General features: G+C 42.1%; 1 protein-coding gene across 3 annotated transcripts in view; it reads left to right on the top strand.

Moving 5' to 3' along the window:
* Window positions 1-21,958, top strand: part of PRKCZ (protein kinase C zeta) — a 137,084-nt gene that overhangs the window by 106,079 nt on the left and 9,047 nt on the right. For all 3 annotated transcript variants that reach the window (XM_075189590.1, XM_075189592.1, XM_075189591.1), the window contains 9 exons: window positions 1,794-1,846; window positions 2,200-2,388; window positions 5,442-5,539; window positions 7,676-7,762; window positions 8,543-8,678; window positions 9,496-9,583; window positions 11,840-11,959; window positions 13,093-13,172; window positions 14,080-14,169. In XM_075189590.1, coding sequence (XP_075045691.1) covers window positions 1,794-1,846; window positions 2,200-2,388; window positions 5,442-5,539; window positions 7,676-7,762; window positions 8,543-8,678; window positions 9,496-9,583; window positions 11,840-11,959; window positions 13,093-13,172; window positions 14,080-14,169 — 941 coding nt within the window. The remainder of the gene's footprint in view (window positions 1-1,793; window positions 1,847-2,199; window positions 2,389-5,441; window positions 5,540-7,675; window positions 7,763-8,542; window positions 8,679-9,495; window positions 9,584-11,839; window positions 11,960-13,092; window positions 13,173-14,079; window positions 14,170-21,958) is intronic.

Here is a 21,958-nt window from a genome sequence, read left to right as displayed (position 1 = left end):
GAGTAGGATATAGTGAAGAGCTGGGTTTTGAGAGAGAGGTTGAAGATTGAGGGAAAGTCTGGTCAGGTGGGGTAAGGAGTTACATAAGTGGAGAGCAGCACAGGAGAAGTCTTTGAGGCTGGAGTGAGAGGTGATTATTGGAGGTGGTGAGGCGCAGCTCAGACAATTATAACCTGGTGAGATGGGAGTGTATCTTGCGATGAAGTCAGCGAGGTGTTGGTGAGCACTTTGAAGGTGTGATTGACTAGCTTGGACTCTGGAGGTTATGGGGAGTCAGTGTTAAGGATTTGCAGAGTGGTGCAGTGACTGTAGAGTGGGGAGAGAGAAAGATCAGTGTTTTCCGCTGCATTTAAGACAGATTGTGATGGGGATAGACAGGTGAGCGGGTAAGGTCAGATGACATTCATTATCTCATTAAATTACACCTTGACTACTGCAATCTTATAAGTGTTTTTGTAAGGTCCAGGATGAGAAAGTGGAGTATACTGGCAATGGAGGAGGTGACATAACAGTGCAAGGGACTAGATGTGTTAAGTAAAATGACACTAGGTAAAGGGGAGATAATAAGCTCCATTGTGGACATTTTGAGATTTAGGTAGCATCAAGGCATTATAGAGGAGATGGCTAAGAGGCAATTGGACACACAGAATAACGGAGGAGGAAAAGGGTCAGTGGAGAAGAGATACATTTGTGAGTCTTTTGCGTAGTTTGTAGTGAAGATTCAAGAAGCATATTCGTTCACTAAGAGTAGAGATATAAAGTGAGAAAAGCAGAGGGCTTTGGATAGGTCCTTGAAGGAACCTCAGCAGATAGAGGTAGGGAATGGAAGTGGGTGATGGACACTGAGGAAGCATTTAAAAATGATTTGGTAAACCACAAGAGAAGAGTTTCACAAAGGTAAAGGCAGTGAATCTTGTACAGGAAACGAGGGTGGTTGAATGTATCAAAAGTTGCAAAGAAATAAAGCCGGATGAGTAGGGATAAGTAACCCTTTCACTTCGCTGTAACCAGATTGTTGGTCACGTTAGTGAGGGCAATCTAGGTGGAGTGTAGAAGGTGGAACCCAGATTGTAGAGGGTCAAGGAAGGAAGTGACTGGAGAGAATGTAGGTTAGGTGATTGTACACAAGCTGCTTAAGTAGTTTGGAAGCAAAAGGGAGGAGAGAAAAGGGGCAATAGCGAGAGAGAGAGAGGTAGAGTTGAGAGATGTTGTTTGAGGCTAGAAGAGATGAGCACAGAACTAAAGGGAAAGTTGCATTGGAGAGTACATTAGGCAGGAAGGAGCAGAGCAGGTGGGAGGGAATGAAGCTGGAGGGGGGTGAATATCTCCTCTAGTACGGGCAAAGTGTGGGGCATCTGGTGAGAAGATTTCTTGAAGGATTAGGTGTCAAGGGCATAAGCAGTAAGGAAAAAAGGGGGTGGAAGTACTTGTGGTGGAATTGGCAATATACTTAATATACTTATGAAAATGATTAAACATTCTCCGTAACGCACTGTGTAATAATTTGGCACTTGCGGGAAAGAAATCAAGCTGGTCTTTAAATAAATAAACATCCATGTCTATAATTTAATAAAATCTGAATTACTTTACTGAACACATAAATCAATACACAACAGAACTATTGGACAGCAAAATACTATATCTGTGATTTTTATGATGTAAAATCAGAGAAATTTGTCTATTTATAATGCATTAGTTTTGAAGAGAGTGAACATGCAAATTACGGTAAAGTGTAAAACTAGGGAATGTAGGATTGAGGTGCGACTAATCTCTCTCTTTGACTTTCTTTCTAGTTAATATTATCACACAACCCCAAAAAACTGATACACGGAAGGATGGTTCGGAGGTAAGTGTGTGGGGGGGGGGGATAAGAAACTGGCTGAGATTATTTTTAGATGTTCAGAAGACTGTATCTGGCACTATCCATGTGCACTCAGGGCAGTGATCAACATACTCCTAATGGATTGTCATGGTGTTAAATTCAGCAATGGCCCATTTAAATTTTGGAACTCCTAAACATGTGCCTGCTTTAGCTATTGTGTAATGTATTTTGATAAGCAGTCGTACAGTCTAGAAATGCACATTTTTACAGTCTCTCTACTTGAATTTAGATGGTTAAAGTGAATATACCGGTGTTCTTTTCTGGACGTGGTGACGTTTAATGCTACAATACACATAGATTTCCTTACTTATTTGCAGGACATCACACCCATCATCAATGCCATGGATGGAATTAAAATCTCACAGGGACTGGGCCTTGAGGACTTCGACCTTATCAGAGTGATTGGAAGAGGAAGCTATGCTAAAGTCCTTCTTGTACGATTAAAAAAGAACGACCAAGCCTATGCCATGAAGGTGGTGAAGAAGGAACTTGTGCATGACGAAGAGGTGGGTACAAGCTGATGGCCGTGTTCTAGTCCACTTCCACCCAACCCATGCTGGCTGTTGTTTCTGAACTCTGACAACATCCTTGGCTCCTGCTCAAGTTTTTCAGTGTGGTCAGCAGTATGCTGGATCAATCTGTATGGTCCGGCTAGGATTGTGATGTGTTTGTACTACTACAAGTGACGTTATGTTTTCTTTACTAAGCTAGGAACAGAGATAAGGGTGTAACATGGTGTAGTGTACTTGTATGTGGTGACTAATCTGTTATATATACATTGGGCTGAACAAAACTGTACTTGAAATGCCACAGTGTAACCTCTCATGTATGCAGTGTTTTAAGTGCTCCATTAATCAGAGTAATACATCTTATCCTTTGCTTTAAAATTATTGTCTTTATTCCAGTAGCCATCTCTTTACATTCTTTTGGCAGGGCTGACATTTGTCTTATAGAGGTTCTCCAACTGCACAAATGTCATGCTCATGATTCAAGTTCAGAAACCCTACAGCACTGATCAGTGTTGCTGTGGCTGGGTACATAAGGCAGATCGCTGGGCAGATCAGTTCATTGGCTGGCTGTATAGAAGAATGTCATCTCATGTGCACTACTTTCATAGCCGTGAGGATACCTGGGTTTTCTTGCCCAATTCTACCCACTGCACTCTGACTGGCCACCCACGGGTGCCTTCTTAGGCCAGGGAAGCCTAGCCAGTACCTTCGGAGGTTCTTATTAGTCACTCAGGCAAATGCAGTTAGAAAAGTACAACAGTACATTTATTGTAACACAACCAATCACTACAATATTATGTACACACCGTAAACAAATACCAGGCAGGTTCACCACATCATCTGAATCCCTTACCCCCCCCCCCACTAGCTTAAGGAGTTACAGTCACCTGGCTGTCCAGACTTGACGACCCATGGACCTCTCTCGCGCTGCATATGTAGACTCTGGTAGAGAACTGCAACTCAAAACCAGATCTTGCACCTTCCAGCAATCAAAAAAATCACAGAACGAACACCCCATCCACCCCTGGAGTGGCTCCTTATATCTAGGGTCAAATTACCATAGTGTTTTCCCCTCCCTGGGCAAGCCTCTGGGCCTCTCCTTGTTGAAAATTGGTGAGTGCTGGACTAGGGGGGTTGGAGAAGGGGAATGGAGGTGAGCTGTACTTACACAGATACTCCCCTGCTATATTTTATGTCTGGACTAGTCTTGTGGGAACAATGGATACTAATTAGCCTTCCCCCTCACCAGTATCTTGCAACCTGATCCCTACCCATAACCCACCTGGCTTCACTTTAAGGACAAAGAATAACAACCTCACTGCAACATCAACAATAAACAATATACATATTTACAATGAGCTACAATGTCCTCTTATCCACATGTAATTAGACACTGCAGTTGTACTCTGAGCTGGGGAACAAAAACAAGGGCCATAAAGGGTACTTGACATAATCCACATTATGTGAGAAACCAGGGACAGGCTGGTTAAAGTGTTATCAAACTCGTTTTGTCACAATAATGCTTTATATTTTGGGTGGTACCAGCGGTATTTGTGCAGGCTATAAACTAAAAATAAAGTCGTTTTTATGCAAAAAGAGCATATGGCGACTTTCACAAATGCATATGAAGCTTTCCAAACACTAACAGAACATTACATATCTGTTGCGGTGGTAGTGGTGTCCTCGGCTCTGACAAAGCCGACACACTTAAGTACTACAACCCCGAAAGCAATAACATCGATAGTATGAGAATGTAGACTTACCGTATAGCAGGCAGTCATTTTGTCCGGCAGCTGAAACGATCTACAGATCTAAAATGCAACTGTGAGTAAGATCTAAACCAGGCCTGTCCAACCTGCGGCCCTCCAGATGTTGTGAAACTAGAAGTCCCAGCATGCCCTTCCAGCTATCAACAGGTTGTCTACTGGAAAAGCATGCTGGGGCTTGTATTTTCACAACACCTGGAGGGCCGCAGGTTGGACAGGCCTGATCTAAATAAACAAATTACGTCATTTTTAATAGACTGAGTGCAAATGTCGCTTTTAAAGCAGCCCCACCGCCTGTACAGGCTTAAGTGTGTCTGCTTTGTCAGAGCTGATAATTCTTACAACACCCATCTGTTGTTGGTAAGTGTGTAGCAGGAACCATCGGTTGGCTGGACATTTATTTAACATAGTTTTATGTATTTACTGGCAAGGGAAAACATAAACCTTGTGTATAAATTATACTACTTGTGTAACTAAGTTCTTTCATTTTTTGTTTTTTTTTACTGCGTAATGGCATTTCTTAATGTACATTGGTGTACCAAGGTAAATGTAAGATAATTAAATGACCTCATTGTCATGAAAGTGAATAATTGCTTGACTAACAAATGCATTTTTTTGCAATGGCATTTCTCAGAGCGTCGAGCGTGGTTTCAATGGAGAAGAGTTCCACAGAGCACAGATAAAAGCAATGTAACACATACCAACCAAGCAGATGCTTGCTTTGATTTCCTAAATTGTACTAGAAAAGTATCAGAACCTGGTTGATGTAGGTTACAGTATCTTGTTTCGTTTGCACCAGTTATCACAAAACCCTCCTCATGTTGTGTGGTCGAACATAACCACACTCATATTACATCCAATTGTGGACACTTAACTTAGACATACTAGAGACAGGGAGAGAAGAAGTCACAGGCTTTTCTAATTCTTCATATACAGGGCGAGTATAAACCCGTACACTCGCTCAAACTCATGGCTGTGGCCTTTCTGCCGACTTGTAGCCATGTACCTTGGTATTAGAACTCCTAACAGATGGACAGTGTGTGTTATGTATGTCACAACAGCCCCAGTTTGGTAGCTATACCTGATATAAGCAACGTATCTGTGTAGACAAAGTCATGTGACAAGCAGTCCTGACGGCACAGCAGCCACTGAGGAGGGAGCTGTCCGTCTCTATGTGCATATACAGAAGAATAGAATATTGCTGCTGTGTGACGGATTGACTTGCTGCACTCTATAAATGATGTATTGTTGCCCACTTCTTTCTGACGGCATTATTGCTTTTAGGACATTGACTGGGTCCAAACGGAGAAGCATGTGTTCGAGCAAGCTTCAAATAACCCGTTTCTAGTTGGTTTGCATTCCTGCTTCCAGACACCGAGCCGGTAAGCACGTTTATTATTAATCTGGTTAACCTACTTTTTGATACTTGTGCTAAATTCACTGACCTTTGTATGTTTTCTCACACCTCCCTCATCCCCGCCAAAAAAGATGGTAATACTTAATTTTACTGTCCCTCAGACAAAGTCATTTTTTCACCTTAAACGAGAAGTCTTTGATGTCAGAACTGATTTGCTTACAGTGGACGTGTCTACCTCCTATACTAATTCCTGGCTCTTCCATGGCCTCTCCTGGTTACCAGAGGAAATAGTCTCCTCCAGCCAATCAATCTCCCCACCCACTGCTACATTGTTACACAACGCACATTTGCTTTTATCAACGTAAATGAACGTTGCTATCCTGCAATGGTCATGAATGGCTCATTACCAAATCATGGACAATTGCCTTTATTACACTTGGCTAAAATGTGACAAGACTTTATATTGTTGTGATTACTATTGTTTCATATGCTGGCTATTTAGTAACGTAGAAGCTTGGCGGTTTAAGCTCACATTCGCTGCTGAACAATAGCAGAGACAGTAATTTATGGCCGAGGGTCCGTACAATGTGCTAATGGGCACCACGGTTATAGCTCTGCTAACCTATTTCCAATTTCAGTCCATGAGTTTGGGGATTGCTTAATAATGGTTTGTTGTTGTCAATAGAATAATAACATCCAATCTTTACTTTGCGGATTGTAATGCTTTTAATAGAGCAACTTATTGATTTGAGAGATCTCTTGTGGTATGTAAGCTTTCAAGACTAATAATTTGAACTGAAAGATGGAAAAAAAAAACACGCACATGCAGTATTTATCATTTTACACTAACGGAGCTTAAATTCAGTTGATTCAGCTTGTAGCTTCCCACCACAGGCTTAGAGAAGGCCGTGTAGGGTAGAGGAACGTACAGGAAGTGTCCTGTACATTAAGAGCCTTAAAACTTTCAGCCAAATACATGTTTCTTTCTGACATTAGTAATATTGGGGGAAAAATATGTGGGCTTGTTAGTGCAGCCGGAAGTTGTATGCGCTCAGAGGACAAGGAGAAATTGGGCCATTTGATTACGTACCGTGATAACGTTGATGTTTCCATACCATGACATTTATTTATATAGCGCCAGCAAATTCCGTAGCGCTTTACAATTGGGAATTAACATTAATAAAACAATACTGGGTAATATATACATACAGAGAGGTAAGAGAGCCCTGCTCGCAAGCTTACAATCTATGGGACAATCGGAGTTTGAAACACAAGGGCATGTGCTACATCATATTGCACACTGGACCAGCTAGAATGCAAAGGTAAAAGTATTGAGTGGGCTGTGTGTGTAGCAGTGTTGGTCAGAAGAGGGTTGTTGTCTTGTGTTAGCTGTGTAGAGGGTGGTAATAGGGTAACCTAGGGAGATTAAGATTGTGGTTGAGGAATATCATAAGCTTGTCTGAGAAGGTGGTTTTCAGAGAACGGTTGAAGGTTTGAAGACTAGAGGAAAAGTCTTACTGTGCGTGGGAGGGAATTCCACAAAGTGGGTGCAGTCCAAAAAAAGTCCTGTAACCGAGAATGGGAGGATGTGATGAGAGTGGAAGAGAGACGTAGATCTTGTGCAGAACGGAGGGGTCGAGTTGGGAGATATTTTGAGACAAGTGAGGAGATGTATGTCGGTGCAATTTTGTTTGACGACCTTGTATGTTAGTAGAAGAATTTTATATTGGATTCGTTGAAATACAGGCAGCCAATGTAGAGACTATACTTTATGTATGCACCCTTACATAATTTAAGGTGACTTTGAATCAATGTATAGAAACTGCCATATTGTTCTGCCCAGTTTTAATGAGATATATAACCTGTAAATCCATAGAACAATTCCACAAGTAGTTAAAATATTGAGACAGCTGCTTTTTTGCTATTGAAGAATAATATTTTTTTTTAGCACTGATCATCTCAGAGATGAACATGCCCTACATTGACTTAGTATGAAGTGCGGTGCAGGATGCAGACAGGGTGTTTTGTTGTTGTTTAAATGTTTAATAAAGTCCCTTATGCGTTTGTAAAAAGCTGTAGAGTGTAAAACCTAGGACTAGTTTAATTGTTGCCCTATTTTAGTTGACCACGATTTTAATTATTTCTCTTCCTCTGTCTGTAGGTTGTTTTTGGTTATTGAGTACGTAAATGGAGGTGACCTCATGTTTCATATGCAACGACAAAGAAAACTTCCCGAGGAACATGCCAGGTAGAGTTTACTGTGAGGAATAATGGAACATATGGGATAATAATAAGTGATTGGATGTACTGTTCTGTGTGTGTATATGTCTGTGTGTGTATATGTCTGTGTGTGTATATGGACATATATATATATATATATTTTGATCAGTCAAGTGCAGGTCAGACTTTGAGGACAAATGTCTGGTTTGTGGCTGTGGTCACCACCCCCTTGCATGTTGTGAGTAATCTCCATCCATAGTAAACGTTCTGCCAGTTCTTGTGCAAGATGATCCTCCTATCTCGGTGTCTGTTCCCTTCTCTGACTGTCGCACATTCCATCATGGAACACTCTGACATATCGCTCAGAGGGCCACAGATGGTCTAGTGGGAGCTGTACATAGTGCCTGGGAAAAGACTACATTCAAAATATGCAACAGTTCAACTCAAAATACAAGTAAAACATTTGATGTGCAAAATAATGTAAGTTTCCCGAGACATGATGATAAACGTGGGCGCCCTCTATACAACTGTGGCACCCAGCTCAGGAATAACTATACTGAGCACAGTACTTACTAGACCCTCCTCTGGGTGAAACGTGATTTGAGCAGGGAGAGAAGTCTATAAAAAACCTTCAGAACTCCTTGTAATATCAGTGGATGACCGACAGCACCTAACGTTGGTTACTGATATTCAACTCATTGCACAACTTTTTTGTAAGGATTCTAACCCACCAACCAAACCTGCTGATGATTGTGATACAGATGGTGACCAGTTGATTGAATTGTTGGCTTCTTTTTTTTTTTTTGAGGTTTTATGCTGCTGAAATCTGTATTGCTCTAAATTTCCTGCATGAACGGGGCATAATCTACAGAGATCTAAAGCTGGACAATGTCCTTCTGGATGCAGATGGCCACATCAAGCTAACGGATTATGGCATGTGTAAGGTAGGAGGAACATAGACCTCGTTGTTCTGTTCTATTGCAGAAATAAAGTAGTTCAGTCTTGACTAAAATGACTAAATATTTGAATAATTATGGTAATTGCTTTGTTCTTAATCAAGTTCATGTTGCTGCTAATTTATGAACAATTACTACAAAATAAGTTTTTGGTCTAAGTAGTAAAAACGTCAATGTTCCGTTTTGGGAGTAACTGATTGTCTTTTAAATTGGCTCATCCTTTGTGACGTCACGTCCCGGCATACCCCAGTCTTTCGGCAGCAGCAGGAATTCCATTCCTTGGGACCTGTTGTTACCAGGGATAAGTAATTGGGTTGTATTTACTAGCAAACTCTAGCCAGAATACGGAGTGCAGTGCCAAGGTTTTTACAAGAATACACCTACAAGGGCAAACAAAGCAGTCTTTAAAGACTTGTACAGGCCTATGGTAGGTGCGCTTTAATGTATGCAAACCTCAACACCCGCTATTATATCCGTCATGTCCAAAGGCATTTAACAGGTTTATGCCCAATGTCTTCCATACTTATGATTCCCTCCTTAATGCTGTTGGAATGAGAATGTCCTGGGAAGGGAGAATTATACATTATCAGCAGCTTTCGTTATTGTGTTTGGTTAGAAATAACTTAATAAGCAAGGTAATAAAATGAAATGAAAAACAAAGTGTGTGCGAGTCTGAATCCTCCCCTCATGTAAGCGCTGATCTCACACTGTGTCATTGTTTAGAATCCCTGCGTTCATTCCGTGCTGTGTACACAACTGTGGACTATGTTGGTTGTATATAATAAATACAATCCATCTGTTACAGGAGGGCCTAGGGCCAGGAGACACAACTAGCACTTTCTGTGGAACACCAAATTACATTGCTCCTGAAATCCTCAGAGGAGAAGAGTATGGTGAGTAATCGCCCAGAAGTGGGATCTGGAAGTAATCTTTAGTAATCCACTCCTTGCCTCATGAATGAGTACAATCAATATTACTTTAAGAATAATCAGATTATCAATTTCTCCTTAAGCGATGCAGCATCCTTTACGTCAGACTGCTGTAACAATCCAGCCAATCATTAGCGGAGATCACATTGACGGATGTTTCTAACAACCTGTGTCATGGGGCAGATAGAGTTCCTTCAAAACATTGACCTGTGTTTCCTCTGCTATGTTTAAAATAAATAAGTTTGTCGCTTTGGGATATACACCGATAAAATAACGATCACTTTTGCTATTATAAGATGGCACCACTATTGTAGTGGGTACAGCACGAAGTTACAGAAAGAGGTAAATTATCTTGTAGCCTGTGCTCCTAAAGGAGGAGGCCCTCTAGCGCGTGGCTCTGGGGCGGAGGCCCTCTAGCGCGTGGCTCTGGGGCGGAGGCCCTCTAGCGCGTGGCTCTGGGGCGGAGGCCCTCTAGCGCGTGGCTCTGGGGCGGAGGCCCTCTAGCGCGTGGCTCTGGGGCGGAGGCCCTCTAGCGCGTGGCTCTGGGGCGGAGGCCCTCTAGCGCGTGGCTCTGGGGCGGAGGCCCTCTAGCGCGTGGCTCTGGGGCGGAGGCCCTCTAGCGCGTGGCTCTGGGGCGGAGGCCCTCTAGCGCGTGGCTCTGGGGCGGAGGCCCTCTAGCGCGTGGCTCTGGGGCGGAGGCCCTCTAGCGCGTGGCTCTGAGACTGTTGGAATGTGCAGAAATGATAATGTCCCAGGGTATATTCTCACTAACTCCTTCACCCCTCTTAGTACAGTGAGGGGGAAGAGGACAAGGGACTAAACCAGTAGCATTACAGGGCTTGGGTAAAGGGTTTCTCCACATATAATGTTTTTCTCCTATCCCACCCCCTGTTCTAGCTTGTTTTACTAGCATACACTGCTCACAGTTATCATATAACCAGGTCCAGCAATGGCCACTACCTCTGCAGTGCTCCAATTCCTGTCTGTAAGCTTCTATTTACAGCCTTTGAGTTCCCAGGTCCTGGTTACCACGAGCTCCCCTCCCACGAGCTCATTATAATGTGCTGCCCCAGGATGGTATAACTCAGCCTTTTTAATGTGCTATTATAATGTAGTATGTGGTACATGAGCTATAGGTTTCAGGTCAGTTGTGGGGAAGCTGCTACTCAAGAACGGTCATAAGCCTAACAGCCTGCAGTACTGAGCCTACAACGGTCATAAGCCTAACAGCCTGCAGTACCGAGCCTACAACGGTCATAAGCCTAACAGCCTGCAGTACTGAGCCTACAACGGTCATAAGCCTAACAGCCTGCAGTACTGAGCCTACAACGGTCATAAGCCTAACAGCCTGCAGTACTGAGCCTACAACGGTCATAAGCCTAACAGCCTGCAGTACCGAGCCTACAACGGTCATAAGCCTAACAGCCTGCAGTACTGAGCCTACAACGGTCATAAGCCTAACAGCCTGCAGTACCGAGCCTACAACGGTCATAAGCCTAACAGCCTGCAGTACCGAGCCTACAACGGTCATAAGCCTAACAGCCTGCAGTACCGAGCCTACAACGGTCATAAGCCTAACAGCCTGCAGTACCGAGCCTACAACGGTCATAAGCCTAACAGCCTGCAGTACCGAGCCTACAACGGTCATAAGCCTAACAGCCTGCAGTACTGAGCCTACAACGGTCATAAGCCTAACAGCCTGCAGTACCGAGCCTACAACGGTCATAAGCCTAACAGCCTGCAGTACTGAGCCTACAACAGTCATAAGCCTAACAGCCTGCAGTACTGAGCCTACGGTTGTAGTGGCCGGTGCTAGACCTTTATTATAAGCCAGGTCTGGTTCATTTATCCTACTAAAATCTAGAAAGTGGGATATGAAACATATAAATCTTAATCAGAAAAGCCCTTTAAGTAACTCTGTCCTTGGGACAGCATTCTTGGGCTGCACGCGGAGGCTGGGAGAGCAGTTGGCCATCAGAATATTATGTTATAATCCTGTCTAAAGGGTTCCTTCATGCTTTGTACTTAGAACAATGTTTTGACACAATCTGAACATGTACAAGAGTTGCCATAGAGAAGAAACCTAGTGTGTGTTTTTCCTGATTACCGATTTGAGTCCCATTAAGTTATTCTTGTCTGTTAGCCTGTGGGAAACTAGTGTTTGCGTTGCCATAATTGACCCCGTTAAGCTAACGCGCTTTGCTCGTTCTTCCGTGACAGGTTTCAGCGTGGACTGGTGGGCTCTCGGTGTCCTGATGTTCGAAATGATGGCTGGACGATCTCCCTTTGATATCATTACTGACAATCCAGACATGAACACTGAAGATTACCTGTTCCAAGGTCCGTACAGACAATTCCCCGTTGACAAGTATCATTTGTAGATGTAGATATGGGTACAGTATTGTTCGCTGCCTGTTATATAAACTGGAACGGTCACGCCGTCATCTAAAATAAACTGAAGCCAAGGATTTCTGTAATAGATTGTGCTTTAAAACACACATTAGCTTTTATCATCCACATTCACCCTTCTCGTCAAAGATACAATGGTTTGGACTATTTTTAATGTTGGATCACTAATTCTCAATGACGTTCTCTGCTATCCTTAAAAGACACTAAATTCCAAAATTTTGAAGCATGCAGGTTACACATATAGCTCAGTTATACATAAAGTATTTTATACCTAATATCCTGATGGGATCTCAGATATATAATTCTACAGCAAGCTGGGCCAACCTGTGACTCCCAGTGTTGGCGGCTATCGTCTGGCTCTCTGCTAGCTGAGCATGCTGGGGCTTGTAGTTTCACAACACTTGGAGAGCCACAGGTTGGCCGGGCCTGTTCTACAGGCATTTGAATTACTGTGACATCACAGACCCTGTCTCATGGATATTATTCAGTAAAATGGCCATTGCATAATTTATGAGGGGTTCAATGCAGGAGAAGTCATAGATTTCTTCTGCTATAGCTCATTTGATGTTTCTTATCGCAGACCCCAGATATCAGTATGAGGACTGCAAAGTTCTCCAATTTATTAAGCTGCAAAAGGCTTTTCAAGGTGATGCCATCTCAACATGGTGTTTGCAGTGGGATCCAGCTGGATTCTCCATTCACTGCCGGTAAATGGTGAAAAGAGTTTGCGGAGGAGGGGGGAATTTGCTGGGGCTCCCAGAGTGGCCCCGACATGGTAAACTACAGCGGTAGTTCAGTATGCTTTGCTGCGAGAACAATATGCCCGATGTGTGGAAGTGTCCATAATGTATTCTGTTTGATATTACATACACTGTGTTATATGGTACCCGGAGGAAGCTGTATGTCCTTATGCTCCTCCCACCTTTATGAACCTTTAATTACATTACGATGTATTGAGACGTTACAACCAGAAAATGTCTATCAGTCATTCTATATTTTAAAAAGTACAATAGTCTCATTGTCTCATTTTTATTATTATTTTTTTTTTCCTATATTGTTACCAGTTATCCTAGAGAAGCCAATTCGGATTCCAAGGTTCCTGTCTGTGAAAGCTTCCCACGTCTTAAAAGGATTTTTAAATAAGGTGAGTTGACCACACTGCCTATAAGCCTCTAATAAGGGATGGCTTTGTCTGACCTGGGCAGTGATATCATAGAGACCACATCAGACCCCCATGAGCAGGACCTACAGCTCTGCTGACCACTGGTTATTCCCGCTGCTAGATCGCTCTCGTCGCTCTCTACGCGCTTCCCAACATTCTATCCTCCCAGGACACTGCTGACATCTTTATATCTGCCCAGCACTTTCCACCACATGGATTCAAACCTATCCTCATCATTGCTTCATTGTAAGGCGCCATCCAAACTGCGCAGGACCGCATTGATATACTCTAGATAAGTAGGATACAGCACATCTTAGTGTAAACTAACATCCTGTTGTGAGTCACTTGTGTAAATGCTGCTTTTGTCTACACCTTATTTATATAATCATCTGAGAGAGGCACATTTTTTTTCTTACTACAAGATTACGTCCAGTTACATCACATAATAGGGCAGATGAAACACATTTCTTGCAGCTGTAGGTAGTCTGCTCCTTTCTCCCTGGGTAATCTCTCTGTGTAATGTGAATTGACGAGATCGCTATTGAAGTAGATAAGTATATTTGTTGCGTTGATCAGGACATAAGACCAAGCATCTGCCTCCCTCTGTGTCAGTCTATGGGACGCCATTGAAGGTTTCTCCCATTATTCTTGTAGCTACAACAGGTCCCCGGTATAGCTCTGCTCTATAGACTTTGCATAAATTACCACCAGCTAACTTATAGTGGTTGTGTTGTGAATAGGCTGAACCGAGTCCCCAGATAATGATTTCGCTTTAAATGATATGTACATGTATTTTGTCATCTACCCCGTGTACTCTGCGATATGTTTGGATTTATTTATTATTATTATTATTAAAATACCAAATAACTGAGATTTGATTTATTTTTAGGATCCCAAAGACAGACTTGGATGCCAGCCTCAGACAGGATTTACTGATATTAAGTCACATACCTTTTTCCGCAGCATAGACTGGGATATGGTAAGAGAAATATTTAAATTAACCACTAACACACTTTTAATACTGAGTTTATATATAAGAACTGAACAGAGTCCTTTCACTATTCGGCTGCTGTCACACCGGTTAATTTGTAGCAGTGTTTTATGTGTCCGTAAAAAGCAGCTGATATCTGGTGTTCATTTATATCACTAAAATCTGGGATCTGCTCTTCGCTGGCACATCGGCAATTTCCAAATCCTGTAACTCTCATTAACGCTACTTTAATGGTTTTAAGCCTGGTACATTGAAATGAATGTAAATCCCTCTGACCTGTTTCACACAAGCTATAAAAAGCTGTTGAAAAATGTAACAAATCAGCGTTTTCCCTGGCAAGAAAAAAGCTCTTGAAATCTCTAAAGTTTTTCGAGCATCTATAGGCAGCATTTAAAGTGCAGCCTTATGGCTGCCAATTGCAGGCACTATAGGTCTAAGTTAAAGAAACCTTCTGTAAAACTTCATTATTTTCTTAGATATAGCAAATAGTTAAAATATATTGAACATTACAATTGTTCTGACCATTTAAATTTCACTGAAGATATATTGCTTTGCTTGCTAAAGTTATTATAGTTATGTACTACCAGCAGATATAGGAAAGCTTAATCTTTTGAGATCCACTTATATTGATAAACTATAATACACACCTAGGGTTAAATGTATCAAGCTGAGAGATTTCCGGCGGGTTTGAAAAGTGGAGATGTTGCCTATAGCAACCAATCAGATTCTAGCTGTCATTTTATAGAATGTACTAAACAAATAACTAGAATCTGATTGGTTTTTCAAACCCACCGGAAAACTCTCAGCTTGATACATTTACACCCTAGTGTCTGTACATTTACTCACGAAGATAATCCTGACCACGCGCACCCCAGTCACACAAACACACGCGATGCTGTGTTCTGTTGTGTAGCTTAGACAAGTCTCCTAGCTGTCGTTTGGAAATTTGCTGCTAGTAATTTCGAAACAGAATTTCTCAAGGATTAGAATAAAGCCCTAAGGTACATACGACTCTGACTAGTACAAAGTCAGCAGCTGTATTTATAACGGAAGGAACACACCTCTCAGATATTGGATAAGGCACCGCTGTATTGGTGCAGTGAGCCTCAAGGTCACAGGGCCAGCTGGTAATACCGTTGCTTAGTCTGTGACGCTGGCTTGTACCGACAAGCTGATTCGCTGGGGAATGGAATATGCAGGAAGTCTCACAGCTAATGTCTAGAATGTTGTTACTCCAACATAATCACTGTGGACCTGATGGAATCAAACACATTGATATGCAGGGGATACAATAGATTGTTCTTTTCAGAAAACACTATCCTAAAAAGAAACAAACGTAACACCGTTCATATTGATCTGTGGACATAGAAGGTGAATGAGAACAGTTTCTATTGTTTTCCTTTTTAACATTTCAATTTTTTAAATCGCATGGATCTCTCTTCCCCCGATCCCTCGTCATCCGATGTACAATCTGCTCAATTGTCCATTAAACTGGACCAATTCACTGACCAGAGCGAGAGCTGTATAGAGCACCAGACATCTTTATTTTCAGTATGTGTATACTGTGCCTGACCCTAGCCCATACCCCATACCTGGCCTTGTTATACAGTACAGCATACTTGCCAACTTTTCCTCATTGGCTTCAGGGAGATCCTGGGGTAGGTGGGTGTGCGGGGGCAGGGCTTGACAAATCGCATCATTTTGGTCCCGCCCCTAAACGATTGTCGAAAAGCAGCTAATGAATCTCTAGAGACTGAAGTGTCTTTTACATTTCTGTCTCCATTACTGAAGTCTTGTTGTCTTACCTGCCAGTCTTTGATTAAATCCTGGTCTCCATGAAAATGGCCACCTCCATAGGCATCAATACATAGGACACAATTTCTGAACCAACCAACCACGTCTTGTACTGGCTCAGCATCAGGGAGAATGACAGACTCTTTAGGGAGTGAGGGAGATCACCCCTATTTCAGGGAGTCTCCCTGACATTCAGGGAGAGTTGGCAAGGATGCAGTATAAGGTGGTGTCTGTGTGCTCGGTACTAAAGTACAGGCAAGGGAGCTTCACTACTGCAACAGATTTTCCGTCATCGGAAGCAGCGGTGGATCGTGTCTGGTGTCACGTCTACCTCCGAACCAGTCAATAAAGAGGTCCGGACCACGTAGAACTTCTCACCTACCAGACGTTGGGCTGGGAGACCAGATCCAAAGTTAGTAGAATACACACATCTGATATCGCAATAGTGAGGACTTGGAGCAGATTGAATTTTGAGGTACAATTCTAGCCTTCCGCCCAATGTATTAAAGTAGCCCCCCCCGCCCTTATATAATCCCTACAAGAATGTATTATTTTGTTTATTATTATTACAAAATGTATTTATTCCAATATGGTACCAACAGAAAGCCCTATCTGAACAAAATGATAGTTAGGAGAGATGAACCCCAAAAAAAATATCCCAGGTTAAACATTCTCCAGACGTTAAGTAGTTAATGTATTAGCATGTTGTTAATAATAATGAATGCTTCCAATATTTAGCCTCCCACACAACACATGACCTCAATCAGGGCTGTATCTGCTGTTACCAGCATACCTCCATCCAAGTAGAAACAAAGAAACGGCTGATTAATTGAAATCATCGCTTAAGATTATCCTGGATCTCGCAACACGGTTCCTTCTGATTAATAATGCCCCCAGTGACTTGGTACACTTTTAGAATCTCACACTGCAGGACCTCTGCAGAAAGCAATTCTCAAGATGGTCAGTAGGTGGCAGCGGCGGCATGTGTAACTGAACATGTATGATAATGGCTCACATAGCTTTCTCAGATGGGAAAAACAGCCCTGTATTTCAGCTATATGTCTGTCCAGCCACAAATATAGCTATTCTGCATGCTATTCATTTTTCAGAAATCTGTAATTTTTGTAAGTGACTTTAAATTAAATTGCAATTTTGCTGTTGTTTTAATTTTAGGATACGTGTTTAGTTTTACATATATTGAACAAGGAGATGCAGTAATTATTTTATCATTTTATCAGTGTATTTGTTCTATCAGCAGCCTGGTTATCTGATCTGTAAGTGCTGTGTTTTGTAGTAACAAAGCGCCACCTAGTGGTCACAACCAAGGCTAATTTTATGTCTTAAACGGATCAGAATATTTTGGCTATTAGAGAACTGACCTGCTTAATTTCTCCAGCACTACATGTATGTAGAGTTCTGGATTTACATGTTTTAGAACTAGTCATTATTATGGGCACTTAAGGTGTTAACCTTTTAGTCTCTATTTTGGGACAATTATCTAATCAATAAGGTAATCTAATTCACAATTTTGTATCACATTTCATTGTTACACAAAAAAGTTGTAGCTGGATTTTTTCCCTTAGTACGTTATTTAGTTTTCGAAGAACATACGTTGCATAGAAATGAGTGAAATATGCTCCTCTGCTTAAAAGAACTGCCCCATACAGTAGTCAGCCCACCTAGGCCAGTCCTTGGACCTTCAGTGATATACCCCCCTGAATGGGCACCTTACAGGAAACTTAGAAGCTGTCCTGATTATTTTTTATTATTATTTTTCTCCCACGCACACAGGACGTTCCTTAGACTGTGGTCACTCCTCCAATATTTATGGAGTGTAACACACGATAGACATATGTTATAGATTCACCCAGCTCTAAACATTAACAAGGGAGCTTGTAACGTGGTGATGAGATTCCTTAGCAGTGGTGTGGTCCTCTCGCAAGCCACCGATCCCTGTCTTACGTCCTCAATGGTGAGATATCTCCCAGGAATCCGTCTTGTGCCGCTTGCGTTATTGGCGCTGTGCGGACGCCAATGATGTTGGAATAACCACCATCAGCTGGAAAGAATGGCTGTTTACTGAACTCCTAGCATACAGGTTATCTTGCCTGGCTGTACTTCCCTCTGTTCATCCAGTTTTTATTTTTAGATGTTGAGTTCTGTCCAACAGAGGTAATCTTATGGAGGTCAGTGTTATTCCTGCCCATGTTGCTAAGCAGCAACCTGCTCAGGAGTTTCCAGGTCATGGCCCACACGTTCACGGCCTTCCTGTCATGTTAGGCTTGGCATATTTAACCTCCAAAGGAGGCCTAGAGAATGTCTTTTATTTCAATTTTTTTAATAAAAGAGCATTCTTGGCAACAGATGCGTTAACGGTAATATCGGTCTCCCTGGTGTTAAAGGTCCTTTGGTTCCTGTAAACTGACATGTGCTAGGAAAACGGGCATCTCATTACACATCTATTTGTTTGGCTGATATTTATTTGTATATGGGTAAGAATGCCCGGTATGACTAAGATCACTTCAAGTGCCGTGACTGGCCGCTGACTTGTATCCACTGGGAGATGAAAGACCACAGATAGACAAAGAGCGATTTCTGTTCTGTGCGGAGTTCTCTTCGTCCGCAGATCCCTCAGCGAGCGCTCGTGATCTAAGGCTGTAAGAAAGCTGGGCTTCAGGGCTTTATTATTAAGTTTCATAACAGGCTTATTTAAATCTCTGGAAAATGAGTAGAAAAGTAAGCTTAATAGTGCGTTTCTGAAGATTTCCTCCTTTTTAGTCAGTGTTTCAAAGTCTATTAAAATTCCGTGTGCATTGACAGATCGCTCCCTGGTTAGTGGCAATGATGGAGAAGGGGTAACAGCGGTCAGCTCCCAACAGCTTCTGATCTATGGGAAAACGGCTCCCAGATTTACCTTCAAACACGCATTGATTGTGTTTCGCAAATAATAAAGTATTGAATGTTCTGCTCTTGCTACAGCTTGATATGAACATGGGGGGTACATTGTACCTCTGTTCCTGGATGTCTGGATGTCGGGTGAGTGATGTGTTCTGTTCTCTGCTTTACATTCTTTCTGGGGTCTATGGAGCTTGGGCGTGTTTCCCTTATTTTTAACAGGATTGCACGGTCAGGCTTTGCAGCATAGATACACGTTGTCTGTACACGAGCAGGAATAAATGTTGTCGTCACACAGTGTGCTCTGCTAAAAATGATTTGGTGCATCTGTATAATAAGATGCTTGTATAGATGATACCTGCGGATAACTGAAGAATTTATTTTTAAGTGATGTCTTGATGGTATCATTTTACTATGATGACAAGCGACTTTATATGGCAGATCTGATGCTCTCTTGCTTTAGTTCTTTCCATAGTATCCGACCCGAAGGAATTAGGAGAAAACCGTTGCACAGATAACTGAAAAAATAATGCTGTAACCCATAGCAACCAATCTGTTCTCCGCTTTCATTTTGCAACTGCGCTAGAAAAATGTCCAATTGATTTTTTTTTTTTTGTCTCTTACACAATTGACTTTAATGTAAATTTCCCATCAACTGGTTTTTGTTGTAGTGTTCACTTGTACAGTGGTACGTCTCACACCGTAATGCCGATCCTGACGTAGAGGCAAAGCATCATCATGTGACAGAGCCTACGGCAGGGGGTACCTAACCTCTCTTAGTTTGGTTGTTGCCTTGGGAGACACAGATCACATTTTATATGTGTAAAACTATGTTTTTACTGCTGGCCAACGGTTACATTTTAGCTCTATGGCTTTTTTTTCTTTTCAAAGTTTTGTTAGTCTATAATTGTTTCACACAGAGAGGACCCATGGTACTCGTAACTGAAAAGCTTGTTTTAGTTATACGTCACCTACTGTTCTTACCAGTCCTGCGGTTATGTCATTGCAACCATCTCTTGAGAGGGATTCTATACTCGCTGACGTGCCACTGGAGCAGTCCGTGAAGACAATCCGTGGCCACTTATCTCCAATAATTTTTCCTCACATCCCGTAGAGGTGCGAAGATTCTTTACTATAATAAGCGGTAATGGGCGCAGCCGGTGATGTCCGTCGGCACATCCCAAATAATTGAATTCCTTCCTCTAAATATGAGAGCATGTAATCTAAATAATGACCTTACATCTGTCTTTGTAATAGATGAAAAACTTGTATGTATACCTTGGCACCTTTCTTTCTCCGTTGTGAAAATCTTTTTAAGTGCGGACACTTACAGTAGCTGATGTTGTGGAGTCGTACGTCCCTTACGTATCTTATTGTTCTACCATCATCAATGTAAGAGGAGGAGAGAAGCACTATGAATTGTTTACATGAATAGTTCTGTTCTGATCAGTAGAAATGATGGCCCTGTACTATGATGGATCAAACATATATTTAGGCTTTTACCCTAGACAATGGACAGCTCGGTGAACCTGACCTGAGGATGAGCGCGGATAGTGAGATGGAAGTACGAATTGATGTATGGTGGGTAGGTCAGAGCTAACAAGGGTTGGGTACGCTTTACCGATGTCCACTACTCCGACATGGAGAAGGCCTACAAAGAAAATCCAAAATTATGAAAAATCAATTGGAAAAGAAACAGACTTACCTTCAACCCAACGCTGGAGATCTCCGATGGGAGCACCATGCTGACAGCAAGTGATTCCGATTGGAGAAGTGTTCGGCACTGCAGGCTGACGTCACCACGACGTCTGTCAATAGAAATTTAAAGTGACAATTTCGGGTTAAGTATTTAAACACTTAACCTTAGGGGTCCCCACATTGGCGCTTTAAATTTCTATTGACAGACGTCGTGATGACGTCAGCCTGCAGTGCCGAACACTTCTCCAGTCGGAATCACTTGCTGTCAGCATGGTGCTCCCATCGGAGATGTCCAGCGTCGGGTTGAAGGTAAGTCTGTTTCTTTTCCAATTGATTTTTCATAATTTCGGATTTTCTTTGTAGGCCTTCTCCATGTTGGAGTAGTGGTAATCGTAAGCATGATTACCACCCATCTAACAAGGGGTTGGTATTACCAGCATGAAGTACATGGGTGGGATAGGCAAATCTGAATTGTGGTTTCATTTAATACTTACACGTTCATTCATAAAATATATGAATAAGTCCTGATCTGCATCCAGCACTTCCTTACTTCCCATACTAGACACCGAATGAAGTGTCTTTGTTGTGCCTTCTGTAGATTAGCTGTACATGTGTCAGATGTGGTAAGCGAGGGAGAGATGTGTAGATAGTGACAAGGTCATCTATAATGTCATCGTGTCCAGACACCAGCCTGGAAATATACAGGCTGACACATGGAGGTGAGGGCTTAAGCTGAGGTCTTGTCTTGCTATGTGTACGGATTTCTATAGAGAGATATTCAGGCTATGGGAGACACACTGCAATGTAAGGGTAAAAAATGGTGGCGATAAAGCGGATTAAGAAACAAACGCATAAAATACAGGCAGTGTCCCTTCTTGTCGGGCATTGTTATCTATGTGCCTTTAACACAATCTGTGACTTCCATGTCTGTCTGTCTGCTGAGTCAGGCTGTTCACTGCTAACCTGGATGAATAATTATATGCGTTTCTGTTATGTTAATGCTGATGTCTTCCAGAACAGCATTTCCATCCACTTTAAACCATTTATTAGCTAAATTGGTAGGAAATGATGGCTGCTGGTTAAAATATAGTCCAGTGAGTGAACAATTTCCTCATAAACAGCCAAGCTACATATGTGTGTATCCTGTGTTTTATATTGTATGTATATTCTCAGACATGTCCAAAACGTCGTTACTCTTAATTTTTTGTTTTCTTTTTACTATGGTCAATCAAAAGTAAAGTATTATTTGACAGTTCACATTTTGATAGCAAGCATGAAGTTTAAAGATTCCATTCTTGCAAAGTACCCGCAGAGTGGTCCTCGGTGATGTGTGTGTGTGTGTGTGTGTGTGTGTGTGTATATATATATATATACTCCTCTTCATACCCCA

Source organism: Mixophyes fleayi, chromosome 11, assembly GCF_038048845.1.
Source record: "Mixophyes fleayi isolate aMixFle1 chromosome 11, aMixFle1.hap1, whole genome shotgun sequence".
Taxonomy (NCBI): domain Eukaryota; kingdom Metazoa; phylum Chordata; class Amphibia; order Anura; family Limnodynastidae; genus Mixophyes; species Mixophyes fleayi.
This window is presented reverse-complemented; position numbering and strand designations above follow the sequence as displayed.